The sequence below is a fragment of the Ictidomys tridecemlineatus genome, chromosome 1 (genome assembly GCF_052094955.1).
Source record: "Ictidomys tridecemlineatus isolate mIctTri1 chromosome 1, mIctTri1.hap1, whole genome shotgun sequence".
NCBI lineage: Eukaryota > Metazoa > Chordata > Mammalia > Rodentia > Sciuridae > Ictidomys > Ictidomys tridecemlineatus.
In genome coordinates this window covers 82,442,716-82,459,516 of record NC_135477.1, presented here as the reverse complement: position 1 = coordinate 82,459,516, position 16,801 = coordinate 82,442,716, and the positions used below count along the sequence as shown (strand labels likewise).

Below are 16,801 nucleotides of genomic sequence, written 5' to 3'. Positions count from 1 at the left end.
TGACAGAGCTCAGCTAAAATTCAGAAGTCCGTAGACCACAGAAAGTTAGTTTTCCATTAAGGAAATACTTATAAGAAACTGAACCAGGATAAAGCAAAAATTAAGGGACAGGAAGAAAGTTTATAATTGCATTACGGCAATGATCTACAAAATCAGACTTCAATTTCTGTCAAAGTTGTGGAGCTAAAAATGCCTCAAGTTTCTTAGTGAGTAGTATGAACAATTGTGTAAGTACTGTACTCTGACAATTTCCAGCATGATTCCATCCAAGTTGATGTGACAAGGTAGGATAAGGTCATGTGCATTTGGGTATTTTTATGCATGTGTACTTTGTTAATTTTGTTTGCAAAAATGAAAAATTTCCAAATGTTCACAGGAAGTATAATGAAGCATTTGGAAGACCAAGTAAAATGTCCTTCCTTATTCTTTGTCCCTGCCTCATTCTTTCTCCCACACTTTTAATTTACTAAGTTATGATCGAAATCATTCGTGAATAATGCTGGGCCACGCTGAAAATTTGTGACTGAGAGCTGGACCCTCGTCATCACCACGCACTTTGTCACTGAGAAAGGGTAACCCATGGTAACTAAGCTCCCATGAGTTAAGGGGCAGAGAGCCTCCCCTCCCTGCTGCTCTATAAAAGAGACCTAACCAAGGGACCCTACTGCCTTCTAGCACTCAGTCTGGGCAAAGGTGCTGGAAGAAAAGCCCAGGATCTCGGGAGCAGAGTGCATAAGCTGCAAGGCCAAGCATGCCACCTAACTTCAAGCTCCAGTGTCACTTCATTCTGATCTTCCTGATGGCTCTAAGAGGAGAGAGCCGGTACCTAGAGGTAACATTTCTTATGAATGTTCAGCCTTGAGAGGCAGGCAGGTGGCCTCTGTTATCAACCTTTTATGAGGTTAGCTCTTTCTTTCCTCTGTATTGGGTCCTTTCCCCCCGGTTTCGCCTAGACCTATCTTTCTCTGCCTCTGAGCATCTCTACTGCCTGCTTTTCTCTCGCCCATGGGGATGCCCTGGTCTGAGGGGAAAGGGTCTAAGACCTTCCCATTGTCTCCAGACACCCAAGACTTTCTTTTCACTTTGCTGCGAGGCAGATAGGGTGCCCAGCTCCTGGTGCATTTTCTTTCTCACGTCTTGAACTTTTCCGAACCGACCCATTTTCCTTGTCAGCTGCAAGAAACCGCGGAATATGACCCTTTCCTACTCTTCAGCGCCAACCTGAAGCGGGACCTGGCTGGGGAGCAGCCTTACCACCGTGCTCTGCGTAAGTCGGGGCTCGAGTCCGCTGGCGCCTGGGAGGCTGGGAGGTTAGGGTTGGACACCTAGAGTTAAGGATCTTACGGCGCGGGGTGGCCGTGATCTCCTGGGCGTGATCCTCATTGCTAAGGATGAGATCGGGAACCCTGAGCAGCCGAAGTTGGGCCGGGCTCGCTGCAGTGCGCGCTGCAGAGCCGGAGAAGAGACAAACGAAGAAGGTTCGCCTGAGGCTGGTGCCGAGAGAGCTACAGTCCTGGATGCCTGGTTCCTTTCCCTTCCCCAGGGTGCCTGGACATGCTGAGCCTCCCGGGACAGTTCACCTTCACCGCCGACCGGCCGCAGCTGCATTGCGCCGCATTTTTCATCGCCGAGCCAGAGGAGTTCATCAGCATCCACTATGACCTGGTCTCCATCGACTGTGAGGGCGGGGACTTCCTAAAGGTAAGGCGCCCGTCATTGCCTGAATGGGGGTAACCGGGGAATTGGAAAGGGCTGGAGTGTTGCTACCGCCGTGGAAAACAGATGACACTTCTCAATTAGACACTCTGCTGGTGCCGGTGTTGGAGAGGCGCGCTCGGGCTCCCAAGCTGCAGGAACTTGGTCCCAATTCCTAGAAAGACCTATCCCGATTGCCTCTGTAGGGCGGTTGCTGCTAGACGCTGCGTGGTTTAAACTTTTCTTCGAGGCCCTGGGAAATTGAGAATTAGCAGCTTGAAACGTTGTGATGCAATCTGAAGCAGACAAAATATAATGAAAACTAACTGGCAGGAAGTCCACCTAGGAAGCCAGTCTTGGTGAGAATGCCAGCCACATACGTTTGAGATCCTTGAGATCCGAGCCCTTTTTCCTGCTGACCACCCCCACCCCCCCTGCCTGAGCTGTTCCAGGCCAGCAGAGGTTGTCTGCAAAGTCTGGGTGATCCGACTTTGGAGCAGTAGGGCACTGGCTACTGGGAGGGATTCTGTGGGGGAATCGAGTTTGAGTAGGTGGGAGGGGAGGAAAAGCCCCCCAATCTCACAGCTTCCCCGTTACCAGTCTCCATATGTTTAATAGGTCAGTTTATATGGAGCTCTACTGTTCAATGAAAATAATCATGATTAAAACCTTCAAAATGGAATCATATTGTAACCTGTCAAACATGTGAGAAATAATTTGTAGCTGTGTTGGTAATTTTGTTAATGTGGATTATGTTGGACTCAGTAAACTAAAGATCCCTGGTAATTCTGAGAGTAAAGTCAATTGACTCTCACCTTTTGTTCAACCATAGATGGTAACAACAGGAAAAATTCTGTGTGTGTGTGTGTGTGTGTGTGTGTGTGTGTGTGTGTGAGAGAGAGAGAGAGAGAGAGAGAGAGAGAGAGAGAGAGAGAGGAGAGAGAGAGAAAAGAATAAGTTTTCTCGAACTGGCAGATAAAATTGCTGCCCCTGTGTTTTCTTTTGCTACCTATTTTTGAGATATTTTGTTCATATTTCAATGAATAGAGGAAAGAAAGGAGCTGAATGAAATCCACGTTATGCTTTGGTGGAATTCTTCTAAAGGTGAGATACAGAAAATATGATCAAAATAAAAATGTATATTATTTAGGATTTCATTTTACCAAAATAGTTGAAATGATAAAAATAAAGTATAAGAAAATCTCTTTATTTGACAACATCAAGTCTTAACATTAAAAAAAAAGCATTAACTGGTTAATAATATTACTTGCAATGAACTTTCACAGTCAGAATACATACAAATGAAAAGGAAACAGGCAGGGAGTGGGCTGCCAATTTCTCACCACTGAAGGCTTACTGCTGGGTAACTTTTTCCCCATTTTAACATAGGAATTGATGAAAGTGACCAACTGGGTCTCTGTATTGTTATTTTTTTGGAAGGTATTTGATGGTTGGATCCTTAAGGGGGAGAAATTCCCCAGCTCCCAGGATCATCCTCTCCCCACCACTGAGCGGTACATAGATTTCTGTGAGAGTGGTCTTAGCCGAAGGAGCATCAGATCCTCCCAGAATGTGGCCATGATCTTCTTCAGGGTCCATGAACCAGGAAATGGTTTCACACTAACCATAAAGACAGACCCCAACCTCTTTCGTAAGTGATTTTCCTGCATTCTCAGTAAAAAGACAAGACTTGGGGAATGAGGGGAGTCAAACTGCTTTTCCAAAATAGCATTATCTCACAGACTTAGAAAACTTGAACTGAGAAATGATGTTTGATCCTCAGCACCACATAAAATAAATAAATAGATAAGTAAATAGAATAAAGGTATTATGTCCATCTACAACTGAAATTCACTTATAATCGGAAATGATCTAAGGGTTATTTTCTGATCATTATTATGAAAATCAAGTCACACTTGTTAATTTATTTCCCAGGCTAAGTAGTATACTAATTTAGGGTGGGTACAATTCTATTTTTTCCTCCAAAGTCTTGTTCAGATCTCCTAAGATACTACGATGCTTTCAGTGGGAAATTTCAATTTCCCAAGTCATTCCACTGATCCAGGATAAGCTTGAAAGATGAGATATGAAGTTGTGATCTAGAACTACTTAGGCAAAAACTGAAAGGCTGCATATCAGAGACATGGTGGACAGATGTCATGTCCTGAGCAGAGGATTGAACCAGAATACTTTTGTGTTGTCTTCTGATACTGAACTCACCGCCCTAATTTATTTCATTTCTGGTGGAGACACACATATTCTATAAAACTACAGTTCAGGCCTGAAGCCTATTATTTTAATTAAATCGAGTTCACTCATTGGCTTATTTTTTCCTATTAAAAGAAAAACATTTTTAAAAATCAGAAGATGAAAGAATATCAACCATTTAGGTTACATATACTAGTATTAGTATTAATACTTCAAAAAGTTGAAGGATGGGGCCTAATCTGTCCAAGAATAATGTACTACTAGTCTTCTGACTTCTATTTTTTAAAAAATAATAATATTTTTTTTTTTGAAAGAAGCTCCCCTGCCTCTAGAAAAGGCAGTTTCTGAGGACTGGTACAGAATAATTCTTGAGGACAAAAGAAAATGTTTCTCCTACATGTGGTGAGAAGTCAAAAGAAGTCTTCTAGAATTATGAAATTTCAGTTCTTTTTGAAATTAAAAGTGTGATTAAAAATATAAGAAGGAGGCAAGAGGTGGGTTAATCAGACTTTTTCTGATTAACCAGGAACTTTTGCCATAATCAACAAAAATGCAAATTCTTCTGTTTCAAAGTTAGAAAAATAAATACAAGTCTAGATTTGAGATACAAAACAAAAACATTTCCAGAAATTCCGGAGAGTAATTGAATGTTAAAAGCTTATGTTTTGGGAACTGGGATTGTGGCTCAGTGGTAGAGTAGTTGCCTGGCACATGTGAGGCACTGGGTTTGATCTTCAGCACCACATAAAATAAATAGATAAGTAAATAGAATAAAGGTATTATGTCCATCTACAACTGATTTTTTTTAAATTTGTTTTAATCAATATCACTGAACATTTGGCAAATATTTATTTGACTTAAGCCTGCTATTTTTCTCAGCCTATCTTGTTGCTATTTTAAAATAAAATCATTTGTTTATTTTTATTAATTTTTAAATATTTTTTTGGTTATAGGTTGGTACAATATCTTTATTTTATTTTTATGTGGTGCTGAGATTGAACCCAGTGCCTAATGCATGCTAGGCAAACGCTTTACCTCTGAGCCACAACACCAGCCCTATTTATTTATTTATTTATTTATTTTATTTTTTAAACAACATTATGGCTCCAAATTCTATGAGTGAAGACTTCAGACAGACAGAGTTGGAGTTCTAGCCTCACCTTTAAGCCTGGATTGTTCCATATTCCTAGCATGAACCTAGATCCTAGTTGACAGAAGTCTTCATAGAACAATACACCAGTTAGTATTGTTTGTCTGGTTAACAATTCATGTCTTGTTGTTGTAAAAAACAGAACCCTGTGAGATAAAGTGAGAAGCCCCCTTGTGCCCAGGGTCTCCTGACAATATCTAAATATCAGTGATGATTTATTCCCCAGCTCCTTCCTTTCTCCAAATCATCATGTGATATATATTCTCTTCCTGGCACAAGATTCTAGGCCATGAACATAAATCTAGAATAAGGAGACAATAAACTTCTATTAAAACCCAGCAAACCAAGTAATGCAAATGTAACATTTTTGTTTCCTACAAAGCTTGCAATGTCATCTCTCAGACTCCAAATGGAAGATTCACCCTGGTAGTTCCACACCAGCATCGAAACTGCAGCTTCTCCATAATTTATCCAGTAGTGATCAAAATATCTGATCTTACTCTGGGACGCTTACATGGTGTTCAGTCAAAGGTGAGTGACTTACTTGCTTCCTAATCATTTGGTAAAGCCACAGCTTTATCAGAGGAAAAGGAAACCTGGCATCAGCAAATTGGAGTATTAGGTCCCTCTGGTTATTAAATCTCATGTTTGCCCCAGCTTCTTTAATAAAAGCCCTCTTCTATTTCTGTTATGCTGTCAGAACCCTACTTAGGTGCCCATTCTGACTATTTCAATACTTTTCTTGTGATGTAAGAAATGCTTTCAACTGGTAAAGTTGTAGTATGTAATTACAATTGAACTCTCTTGTACTTGCCTCTTTTACAAAAATTCTCTCCTAGCAGAACCTCCTGTGAGTCATCTACACAGCTGTTTCTGATTATTGGAATTTTTTTTTTGACATGAAGGAAGTATCTCATTGACAGAACTGTGGTATGAAAGAATGCTAACTGTAGCATAAAATACGAAATTGGATTTTTTATATTTCAAAGACAGTAAAGTTTTGAAGAGTTGTTTGAAACACATCAAATTTTATGCATTTTGCATGAAAATATTAGTTGATAATCCATATCAATTTTCTTTCAAATGAATTTCTGAATGGACCTTAAAATTAATGTTGAACTTATCCACATTTACTTGTACTGGTAGCATTTTCCCTATGAGTCATCCTTATTTCCTATTACTTTCTCATATGACCAAGTTAAGATGACACACATTTGCTGGTATCAAAGTGGTCATAGTGGGCTGGGATTGTGGCTTAGAGGTAAAGCACTCGTCTAGCATGTGAGAGGCACTGGGTTCGATCCTTAGCGCCACATGAAAATAAAATAATGATATTGTGTCCACCTGTAACTAAAAAATAAATATATTTTTTAAAAAGATAGTCATAGTTCCTAATCAGACAGATTCAAGTGAAGCCAAATTAATAGACCGGGACTGAGAAAAGCAAATTTCCAATTTCCTCTAGTCCTAAATTCATGGGTAACTGCCATTTTTTTAAAGTTGTACCTTAATGGAAGAATAGTTCTTTGATAAGCACATCTTTTAATATCTTTGCTCTAGTCTTCTTGGCTTGATATTGTTTGCATGCCATTCTTGATGTAAAAGGCGGTGTGATAGCAGGTGAAGAGATCTGTCCTTTCAGTACTGAGGCTATAAGAAATAATGTTAGTGTTTCCTCTTAACAATTTAGAGCTTCCAGTGTCCTAGGCATTTATTCTTCTCAGTGAGACCCCTGTCTCTAAATAAAATACAAAATAGGGCTGGGGATGCAGCTCAGTGGTTGAGGGCCCCTGAGTTTAATCCCGGGTACCCACCCCCCGAAAAAAATATTTTCTGATGCTGAAAATTGGCAATGAACAAGACAGGTCCTGAGACAGGCAAAGCTGCCATGCATTTCTACTAGGGGCAAGTGCTGTACAGAAAATGCAGCTCAGTGGTTTGATAGACAATAAACTGGGAACAAGGAGGTGAAGGGAGGGAGGTACTATCTGATATAAGGTAATCAGGAAAGAAATCTTCTAAGAAGGAGACATTTAAAGCGAGACCTGAGTAATAGATCAGGAGCCAGATCTGGGGAAAAAAGAAAGAGTAAAGGCAACAGTGGTGCTGAGGCTGAGAGACAGGACTGAACCTGCTGGGTTCTAGAAATGGGAAGAAGACAAGATAGCGGGGACTTATGTGAGATGTCTTAGGGAGATGGGCAACACAATAGTGTGGAGAACCCTGTTGCCCATATTAAATAAAATGAGAAACCATTGGAGAGGTCAAACAGGAAAGCAACATGACCTGATATATATTTATGTCTAAAGGCCCTCTGGCTTCTCCACAGTGAATGGGCTGTAGGGACCATATTGCTGTTTTCACGGTCCTCAGGAGATAGATGTCTCTTTGGTTGTTATTTGTGTATCCATCAAGACTATTTCCTAAAATAAAACATTCCAGCTTTCTTATGCATTGGAAAGTGAGTTTCACCAAGGGAAGCTTCAGTTTTGCACATTGAGTACTGTGGGGAACTCTACATTAGGTACAAGGAGTCTAGGTACTCCTTTGGCACATTGTTGTAACCTAGCAAGAGATGGATAGTAACTTAGAACCTCAAGAAAGACATCTCAAGGATCGCTGCTGAAGAATGGAACCCCAGATAGGTCCCTACTCAACTCAGTTTCTGCCATTGTTTACAAGAAAACTGCAGAGGATTACAAAGAAGACAGAAATGTCATTCAACACTTAGGAATGTTAGGTTAGGTCCACCTAACTAAGTTAGGTCCACCTAACTTCCTTGTCTCTTGTTTTGGTTCCCTCATTTTAGTTTCCACTTCTTACCAACTTTTTAAATTCCCATTTTTTTTCCTCTCTCTCTCTCAAGGCTGCCTTTTCCCTTCAACACCACCTGCTGAAATTTGGAACCTAAAGAACTGAGTGGAAACTTTAGTCTGTAGAGATGTTCCCCCAGGACATCCTCTACTCAAGGGAAAGGCAGTTTAGTCTTTTTTCCCTTCACCACTAAGTAGCTCATTAACTCTCAATTCACAAACATGAAACCTTGTGCACGGTGGGGCTAATTAAATCTCTATTTCATCATTTGATGAAATTATGTGAAAAGAACCTAAGCCTAGAACGCTGCACATAGTAGGCCCTTTAAAAAATGAGGTCCCAGGGCTGGGGTTGTGGCTCAGTGGTAGAGTGCTTACCTAGCATGTGTGAGGCACTGGGTTCAATTCTCAGCACCACATATCAATAAATAAATAAAGGTCCATCAACAACTAAAAACATCTTTAAAAAAATTTTTTTTAAAAAAAGATGTCCCCACCAGATGCTGCACACCTCTGATTCCAGCAACTTGGGAGGTTGAAACAGAAGGATTGCTGGTTCAGGACCAGCTTCAGCAACTCAGTGAGGTCCTAAACAAATTAGTAAGACATTTTTTCAAAATAAAATTAAAAGGACAGAGTATGTAGCCTAGTGGAAAAGAGCCCCTGAGTTAAATCTCCAGTGTCAAAACAATAAAAAATAAAAAACAAAAAACATTTGCCAATTCATTAGCTAAGCAATTGCTATTATAAGTTATCTTCTAACTTGTAGTTTCATTCCAGCTGTTTTTCAGTGTCTTTCTAAATGTTGGAGTGTGTGTGTGCGCGCACGCGCGTGCGCGCGTGTGTGTGCGCACACACATACATGTGTGTGTTTTAAAGTTCCCTATCTAGATTTTGGTTCCTGTGTGTCAGAGTCTATCTGGTTAACTTCTGAGCACCTGTCACATGCCACTTAATAAATTCACTTCCATGAAGAAAAGATTCACAGGCCAAATTGTGGGAGACAATATGAACTGAAAATGTGAGGACCATTATTTTAAAAATTATTAGGAATTTCAACACAGAGACAATAGAGCATTAAACCAAGCAGAGGTCCCTTCTGAGCTTTGAAGGTGATGATAAGTCTAGCTAACTTGGGCCCCCAATCAGAATTTTATCCTTTTAAAAATATACTCATAATCAAAATAAACCCTTATTGGTAGAAAAGATGTGTTCCAACGCGGAGAAATTCTTTTCTAAAGAAGAGAAAGTGGTGAGTCAAAGGGAAAAACCAATGTGCATGCCCAACTTATAAAATGCCGATAATCAACTTTATTTAACTCTGACTTCATGTATTAAGAAATTCAAATAATTCAGTATGTATGTCCAAGAGATTTGAAAAGCAAAGCATTTTTGGATTCCATTTTTATACATTTTATATCAAGCTTCCGGCCCTTAAGCTTAAAATTATGGAAAAAAAATACCAGGCACACACATTTAAAAAAATGATTACTCAACTGGTTTAGAAAAGCAATTCTTGTGATTTTTTTTTCTGTTAAAAATGTCTTCATTTCCGGAGTCTCAGATGTTAAATTCAATGATGCTGCCAGGATGTTGAAGGCTGATTGAATTCGACTATCTACCATTAACCAAATAGTTTGGCTTTTGTAATTTGTTTAAGTGTATTCTTTGGTGCTTTATTCTCTTAGAAACCCCCTGCAGGTTGTGGGGGAATAGGAGACTTTGTGGAATTGCTGGGAGGAACTGGACTGGACCCTTCCAAGATGATGCCTTTAGCTGATCTTTGCTACCCCTTTCATGGCGCTGGTAAGTTAACATTTCCTTGCATAAAATACCCAATTTTTAAAAATACATTTTGGAAGATGAATTCCACCACAAAAATCTTTCATTTTATATGTTGATCCAGTATGGAAATACAGTTAGGCCTATGTATAATATCAAACTCTATTACCAAAAATCTGACATAAAGAGATAAACCTATGGAACAATTAGGACATATATTTAAGGTTGGTCCTATGTAGAACTGTGAAAAATACAAAGCTTTTCAATTCTTTCCATGTTCTTAGTGGTCCCTGCTTTCATTTCCTGAAGACTAAAGGGTTGCTTACCAACTAAAATGACTCAATAGTAGATCTATCATCAATTAATAATAGTATAATAATGAAATACTATTTAAGTTTCTATGTATGTGAATAAGTGTATTAGTCATAGTAAATGAACACCAAAGAGGTAAGCTTTTTCAGAAATTTTCTGAACTGTCGAATATCCCTAACTTGTGACAGCCACACCAGTCTCTCAAAGGCCAATAGGATCCAGAGGTAAATTCTGAAATCCAAAAGTGGGCACCAGTTATAAATGACTTAGTGCATAGTTGCCAAATAGAACCAGATCTTCTTTATCAGGAACCAATGAGGATTTTCCACGTCATTATTATGCTCAGGTCAGTGAGGATAGGTGGAAATTACTGATGCTCATACCAATCTAATCAAATATGTATGTATGTGTTGGGGGGTGGATTATATAAAATATTTCTGTAAGAGTCATTTCCATACTGTACTTTAGGTACAGGAATCTCCAGTTACCATTACAGAGACAAAAGTAAAACAGAAATGAAACATACAAGTGTCTAATCTTAAAGACACTTCCTGTCCTGTCACCACAGATGTTATCAGCTAGGTAATGAAGCTACAAAACAGACAGTCATTTTGTTAGTTGTGCCCTGGTATAATTAAAACCAGATCAGCACACCAGTATTTTCTCTCTGAACTCATGCTGGTACCTGGATATCTCTGAAACAGAATTAATACACACAGGTAAGAACTAAGGCCTGATGTGTCCTCTACCCTTTGTGGATACCCTGAATGAAAAAGTTTCAGGTAAAGAAAACAGAGACAGAAGCAAGGTACAGAGGGCAAAGTAAAAGAGGCTGCTGTTTGAGTTGCCAGCTTTATTTATATCCATAGGTTACCTTAGTTCATTGGTATCATTAGAACATATTTTTCAATGAATAAAGTTACTGTTATATGAGCAGGTTAGGGCTCAGTGACCTAACTGTATTGTCTAACAAGAGAGTTTCTTTATTTCTAAAAGCTGAGTGTCTGGGATTAAGGTCAAGGCTGATAAGACTCTAGCACAGATCCTCCTCATGAAGGACATTACCATAGTAGGTAGGCATTGAGCATGTATTAGTCATCTTACTAGTTCCTGGAAAAACTGCAGAATATTACAACCACGGGAAACAGGGGCCCGTTACCCCCTGTGAGTTTGCTCACCAGAGGAACACTGCCTTGTACATTTCCAAAGCCAGAATCCTTACAGTTTCAGATGAGATTAAAGGCAGAACTGAGCTCAAGGAAAGCTTTCTCATGGAAGTAAGAAAGGGTGGATTTCTAAAAGCCCACTTTGCTGAAGATTAGACGATTCACTTATGCCAACACCTGAGCCCTGGTTCCAAATGTTTGTATGCATGGCTTTTCTGACCTGGCTCATGTTTCCTCTGAGGCATTGTGTGGAGAGAAGACCTTGAGGATGTGTATGTGAATAGGGTAAAAAGATTGGGACTTAAGGGCTGGGTTGTGGCTCAGTAGTAGAGCAGTTGCCTAGCATATGTGAGACACTGGGTTCAATCCTCAGCACCACATAAAAATAAACAAATAAAATAAAGGCATTGTGTCCATTTACAACTTAAAAAAAAATTGGGAGTGAATAACATGCATGCCTTAAAATTTAAATAATTGAAGCAAAGTTCATTTTTTTTTCTGCTAGAATTATATGACTTCAATAAGGCAAAAGAATAAGATTGAGGCCCCCAAATAATTTTTTTTTGCTTAAATTATCTAGATAATGAAAACTAATATTAAAATGCTTTTAAGGCTTGAACTATATCACTCTGTGGCTCATTTTAGACATTTTAGATTTTTTTATCCACTCTGTTTTTGAGTTTCTCCTAAATTTTTCAAAAAATCTGTAGATATAAATTTAATTAGAAATTAGGTGAAATTTTAGACAAATTATATGCAGATTAACTATAGGAAATAAGGCATAGTATATAGATTAAAATCCAAAGCAAGATCTGAAAGAAAGAATGATTTTCGGGGCTGGGGATGTGGCTCAAGCAGTAGCACGCTCGCCTGGCGTGCATGTGGCCCGGGTTCGATCCTCAGCACCACATACAAACAAAGATGTTGTGTCCGCCAAAAACTAAAAAATAAATATTAAAAATTTAAAAAAAGAATGATTTTCCAAATTATTTAAATAAAGACAAATTTGGCTCTCCCGGAAGAAGTTACCCTAGGATCTCTGGAACTTATTTTAAAATGATTATACAGTTTATATTTGTTGTGTTTTAAAATTGACTTTACCTCACTAACATTACAGAATTGTTTTACTTCCTTTAAGCCCAGGTAATATTTGTAAGCTACCTGTTACACAATTACAATGCCATTTCTTAGAATTTAGCCACACCTTAAGAAACAATAGGTATGGGCAGGGGGACTGAGCAGAAAGAATTATTGTAAGACTGAAAAATCTTGCTTCAGGAACCAATTTGAGGCTAGAGAAATAAGAAGAAAGCAATTTTTAATAAAATAATGACCTTTAATATATAACTACTCATGCATAACTTCATGAAAAGAGATATAAAAGTTATCAGATGCTTATACATATAATGAAAATACTGAATGTGAGACAAGTAAGAATGTTTTAAGCTATTCCACATGAGAAAGAAAAAAAAATGAGGAAGCATTCAAGTGGACAATAGATCAAAAGCTGGTATAATCAGGGCATTTCTACACCCTGCACAAGATTCTTTTTAAAAATTTACTTAATTTAATTAGGTATACATGAAAGCAGAATGCATTTTGATTCATTGTGCATAATTGCAGCACAACTTTTCATTTCTCTGTACACAGTGTAGAGTCGCATTATATGTGCAGTCATACATGTATCAAGGGTAATAATGTCCATCACATTCCACCATTTTTCCTGCAACCATAACCCCTGATTCCTCTTTTTTTGTTGTTGTTATTGATGGATACAATACCTTTATTTATTTTTATGTAGTGCTGAAGATTGAACCCAGTACCTAATGTATGCCAGGCAAGTGCTCTACCACTGAGCCACAACCCCATCCCTGCCCATGCAAATGATTTTAAATGTGTAAATCAGACTTGTTATCTAGACTCAGAAAATGAAGAAAATATTTTCATCTACATAAATATCCAGCAGTACATTTCCTCAGCAACTCCAGATGTTGTGACAATCATACACTGCCCCTGCCAATGTCCAACCTCTCCCTGGAGGGCAATATTGTCCCCATCAAGAACACTGACCCAGGGCCCCTATGCAGAGATGACTCATTACCTTTGCCTTCTTTAACACCCTAGCTTTGCAGGAGAGCAGGAAAAAGGCCTGGAGATGTTCTCTTGCCTGTTTCCAGCTAGTTGTGGCTTACAACTATTCTTGCACATGAGGAGAAAGGCTGAGTTCAATTTCAGGATTCTTATTAATTATATACTACAATAAAAACAAAAACACATTTCCACTAAAAGTGGCTCGAGTACGATAAATGAAAATTCATTGCCTCACTTTTGTTGTGCTTAAATAATCTAGTCAACAGCAATGAGTTGGCTATAGTTTCTAACTGCTGGGAAACTTTTATTTTTTCCATCAATTATAGCCCAAGTGAAAATTGGCTGTGACAACACTGTGGTGCGCATGGTCTCCAGTGGAAAACAAGTAAATCGTGTGACGTTTGAGTATCGTCAACTAGAACCATTTGAACTGGAAAACCAAAATGGAAATAGCATCCCGGAATTCTGTTTGTCCAATCTTTGAATAACCAGCTCAGTGATTTCCATGCTGCTAGCTAAGTGAGTTCTTCATGGCTATTGCATGTCATTTTGATGACCAGACAGTGAAAAGCCTTTCAAGCCAGTCAGTATTCCTTCCAGGCCATGAACATATATATGGACATTCATTTTTGTACTTTGCTTCCTTTTTGTTTGTAATATCTCAATGAACACATGGTAGAAAATCAACCCTGCTTGGCTAAAAACAAATTTTAACTGAAAATACTTGTAGTTGTTTGGTGTACTACAAATCTTAACTGTTAAGACAGTGTTAAGGAATGTGCAATGAACAGTTGTATCCCCAAAGGAAGTCCTACAAAAAAAGGGAAAATGATGGCAACTGTAGTTGTACAACAGAAAAAATTAAAAGTCTTGTGTATACCAAAGGAGTAGTATCTGTTTATTTATAATTTTGCTTGCAATAGATAGAAGTTGTAACTATTATTTATTGATTTTTAATTGGTATTTATTGATTTATGTTTAACAGAACTTTGTAGCAAGGAAAAAACTTTCCATCCATAAATTTAAATGTGAATAAACATTGTCAGAAGGTTGGCACCTTGACATTGTGTTTTATTTGTTTTCCTGAGTGCTACCTCCTTTGTTACCCTCAGAAAATAATATTCCCATGTGATGTAGAACCAAATGCTGAGCTGATTCACTTTTAAGTTTTTTTAGAGCTAGTAGAACTCTGGAACATTTAAGGTGAATTATGTAGGGCACAGGTAGAATTGCAATGTTTGCGCAAGGAACACTAACTGTTCCTAGCAGGGAGCAAGGAACTGACATCCATTTCCCCCCTCTCCTTGCAGGAGACTCAGGATATATGTCTGTCATAGGGGATGCACTTTTCAACAAAAACAGCAAGGACCTTTATAAGTCTTGTAGATACTGCTTGTAGAAAATCGAGTTCTTCTTTGGTTCTGAAAACAACTTACTATTGACTGAGCCTTGTCCATGTTTGGCTTGAGATTAAGCATGGGGTATGGAAAAGACATCTTAGAACAAAAAGAGGTTGTAAGAAATCCTCTTAGAATTTCAAAGTAAAAAGAGAGTTCTTTACTTTGAATAGAGGCAGGAAGCTTCAAATTATGCCATAATTAATGTCCTGATTATGACTCCTAAAACATTTAATATAAACTTTATTGACATATACTGGGATCCCATGCCCTGGGCTTAACAAAAATCTCAAAAACAACAACAACAACAACAAAAAAAAAAAAACAAAAAACAAGCATAAGGAAGAATTCTGATTGAATGGGTTAGAAACATCTAGAATTTAACACAAGTTTTGGCTCAGCAGAATTTAAAAAAAAAACTTTTTTAGTTGTGTATGGACTCAATGCCTTTATTTTATGTGGTGCTGGGATCTAACCCAGTGCCTCACATTTGCAAGATGAGTGCTGTACCACTGAGCCACAACTCTAGCCCCTCAGCAGATATTTTTGAATGAGTGTCTATTTTAGCAACTGAATGAATAAATACATGGACAGATAAATGGATGGGTAGAAGAATATGTGGATGATGGATCGACTATACAATCCTTGAATAGTTACACACAATACAGGACTCCTGAATTCATAAAAAATAAATCCTTTGAAGTTGAGCCCTGTTATCATTGTCCCTCTAGCCACCTAAGAACTAGAGGAGTTATATTACTGTCAAAAGTTTCTGGCTCTTAACCCTCTTGACTCAATTATGCTAAGTGACATGTGGTTTCCCAATGCAGGTAAGACAATCATCCCTGAGGTTCCTTCTAGCCCTGACTTTCTGCAATCATTCATTTGTGACATATTTTACTTCAAAACTTTTTAGTGCAGATAGCTTACATTATTTGAGAGTATGGACACACTAGGAAACTGTTAACATCTTCTTCTTAGGGTGGATAACTTAATTCATTCCACAAGTATGGGGCATGTTTCTGAAAACAAAATGTTAGATCTGATACCTGAGGGAGAGTTTCAAGGTGCATCTTCATCCATGGAGTGAGTGAACATTGCAATGAAAATGGTCAAATGTGGTTCTCTAAGATCATCCACTCCAGAGTCAATTCTGCTTGAATCTTAGCTATACTGCTTGCTTGGATTAAGTCACTTAGTCAGACTCCATTGCTCAGTGTTTAATCTGTAATTTTAGGGTAATAAAGGTACCTTGTTAAGCTGAGGATATAGCTCAGTTGGTAGAGTGCTTGCCTTGCATGCATAAGCCCTGGATTCTAATCCCCAGGACCACACACACACAAATACGCACACATGAAAGGTACATTCTTCATAAAGTTGTTGTCAAGATTAAATCCTTAAATATGTCGAAAGCCTAAAAACGGTACGTTGCACATATTGACTATTATTATTATTATTTTTTCTTTTAAGCAAATAAACCACCCCATCCTCTTAATGGGCATTTGCTTTGTGCTCTGGAGGGTTTGAACTGACTCAATGGTGCTGTTTCATCCCAAGACATTTTTGAGGAAGTTGGAGTTAGTTAGGGCTGTTGTCAGTGACCAAGAAGCTGAGAAAGTTATGTTAACACTTGATGATGGATTATTATCAGATCTTACCTATTTTCTTACCCCTCTCCTTATAGCTGACCCCTGTCAGGAGGCCCTGTATTACTCCAGGACCAATGGTGACCTGGGCAAAAGGAACTTGAACCAGCTCTTATCTGACATGCTGTTCATGAATGAGCCATCTCACAAATAGCCTGTCCTGATGATCAATCCATGCTTGTGCCCTGTTCCCCATGACTGTGATCTTCCCAGAGCTTGATTATTCCATCCCAGCTCCTGCCTCATCCTGTTCCTATCCCCCACTCCTACTCCTAGTCTTCCTAAATACCTATTGGGTCACTAGGTCTCTACTACTCATGACTGATTCTCCCAATTCTTCCTGCCTCTATGCCTGAAACTCTGAGCACTTTGCTCCTGGGTTGTACGTCACTGTGACCATCCCATCCTCTGGACACTTTCATAGTCCTATTAGTCTCTTCCTCTGCCTATGACATTGGACTTTCTCCTGGTGTCTAAAGCAGTATGTCCTCTTCACTCCCATCTGCTTCCGGTACTATTGCTTCTTTTAAGTGGGTAAAGA

At 38.7% G+C, this 16,801-nt stretch overlaps 1 protein-coding gene across 1 annotated transcript; it reads left to right on the top strand.

The window, feature by feature from the left end:
- Positions 1 to 564: 564 nt before the first annotated feature.
- On the top strand, positions 565 to 14,279 carry Crhbp (corticotropin releasing hormone binding protein). The gene is made up of 7 exons (XM_005328936.3): positions 565 to 832; positions 1,174 to 1,267; positions 1,544 to 1,701; positions 3,136 to 3,346; positions 5,436 to 5,584; positions 9,555 to 9,672; positions 13,544 to 14,279. The coding sequence occupies exons 1-7, from the start codon at positions 752 to 754 to the stop codon at positions 13,699 to 13,701; spliced, it is 969 nt and encodes a 322-aa protein (XP_005328993.1). The 5' UTR covers positions 565 to 751; the 3' UTR covers positions 13,702 to 14,279.
- Positions 14,280 to 16,801: the final 2,522 nt, after the last annotated feature.

Coding starts and splice junctions, on each gene's coding strand:
- Crhbp (XM_005328936.3), top strand. CDS start 752: ATGCCACCTAACTTCAAGCTCCAGTGTCACTTCATTCTGATCTTCCTG. Junction 5,585..9,554: donor TACATGGTGTTCAGTCAAAG/GTGAGTGACTTA, acceptor TTATTCTCTTAG/AAACCCCCTGCAGGTTGTGG. Junction 9,673..13,543: donor CTACCCCTTTCATGGCGCTG/GTAAGTTAACAT, acceptor CATCAATTATAG/CCCAAGTGAAAATTGGCTGT.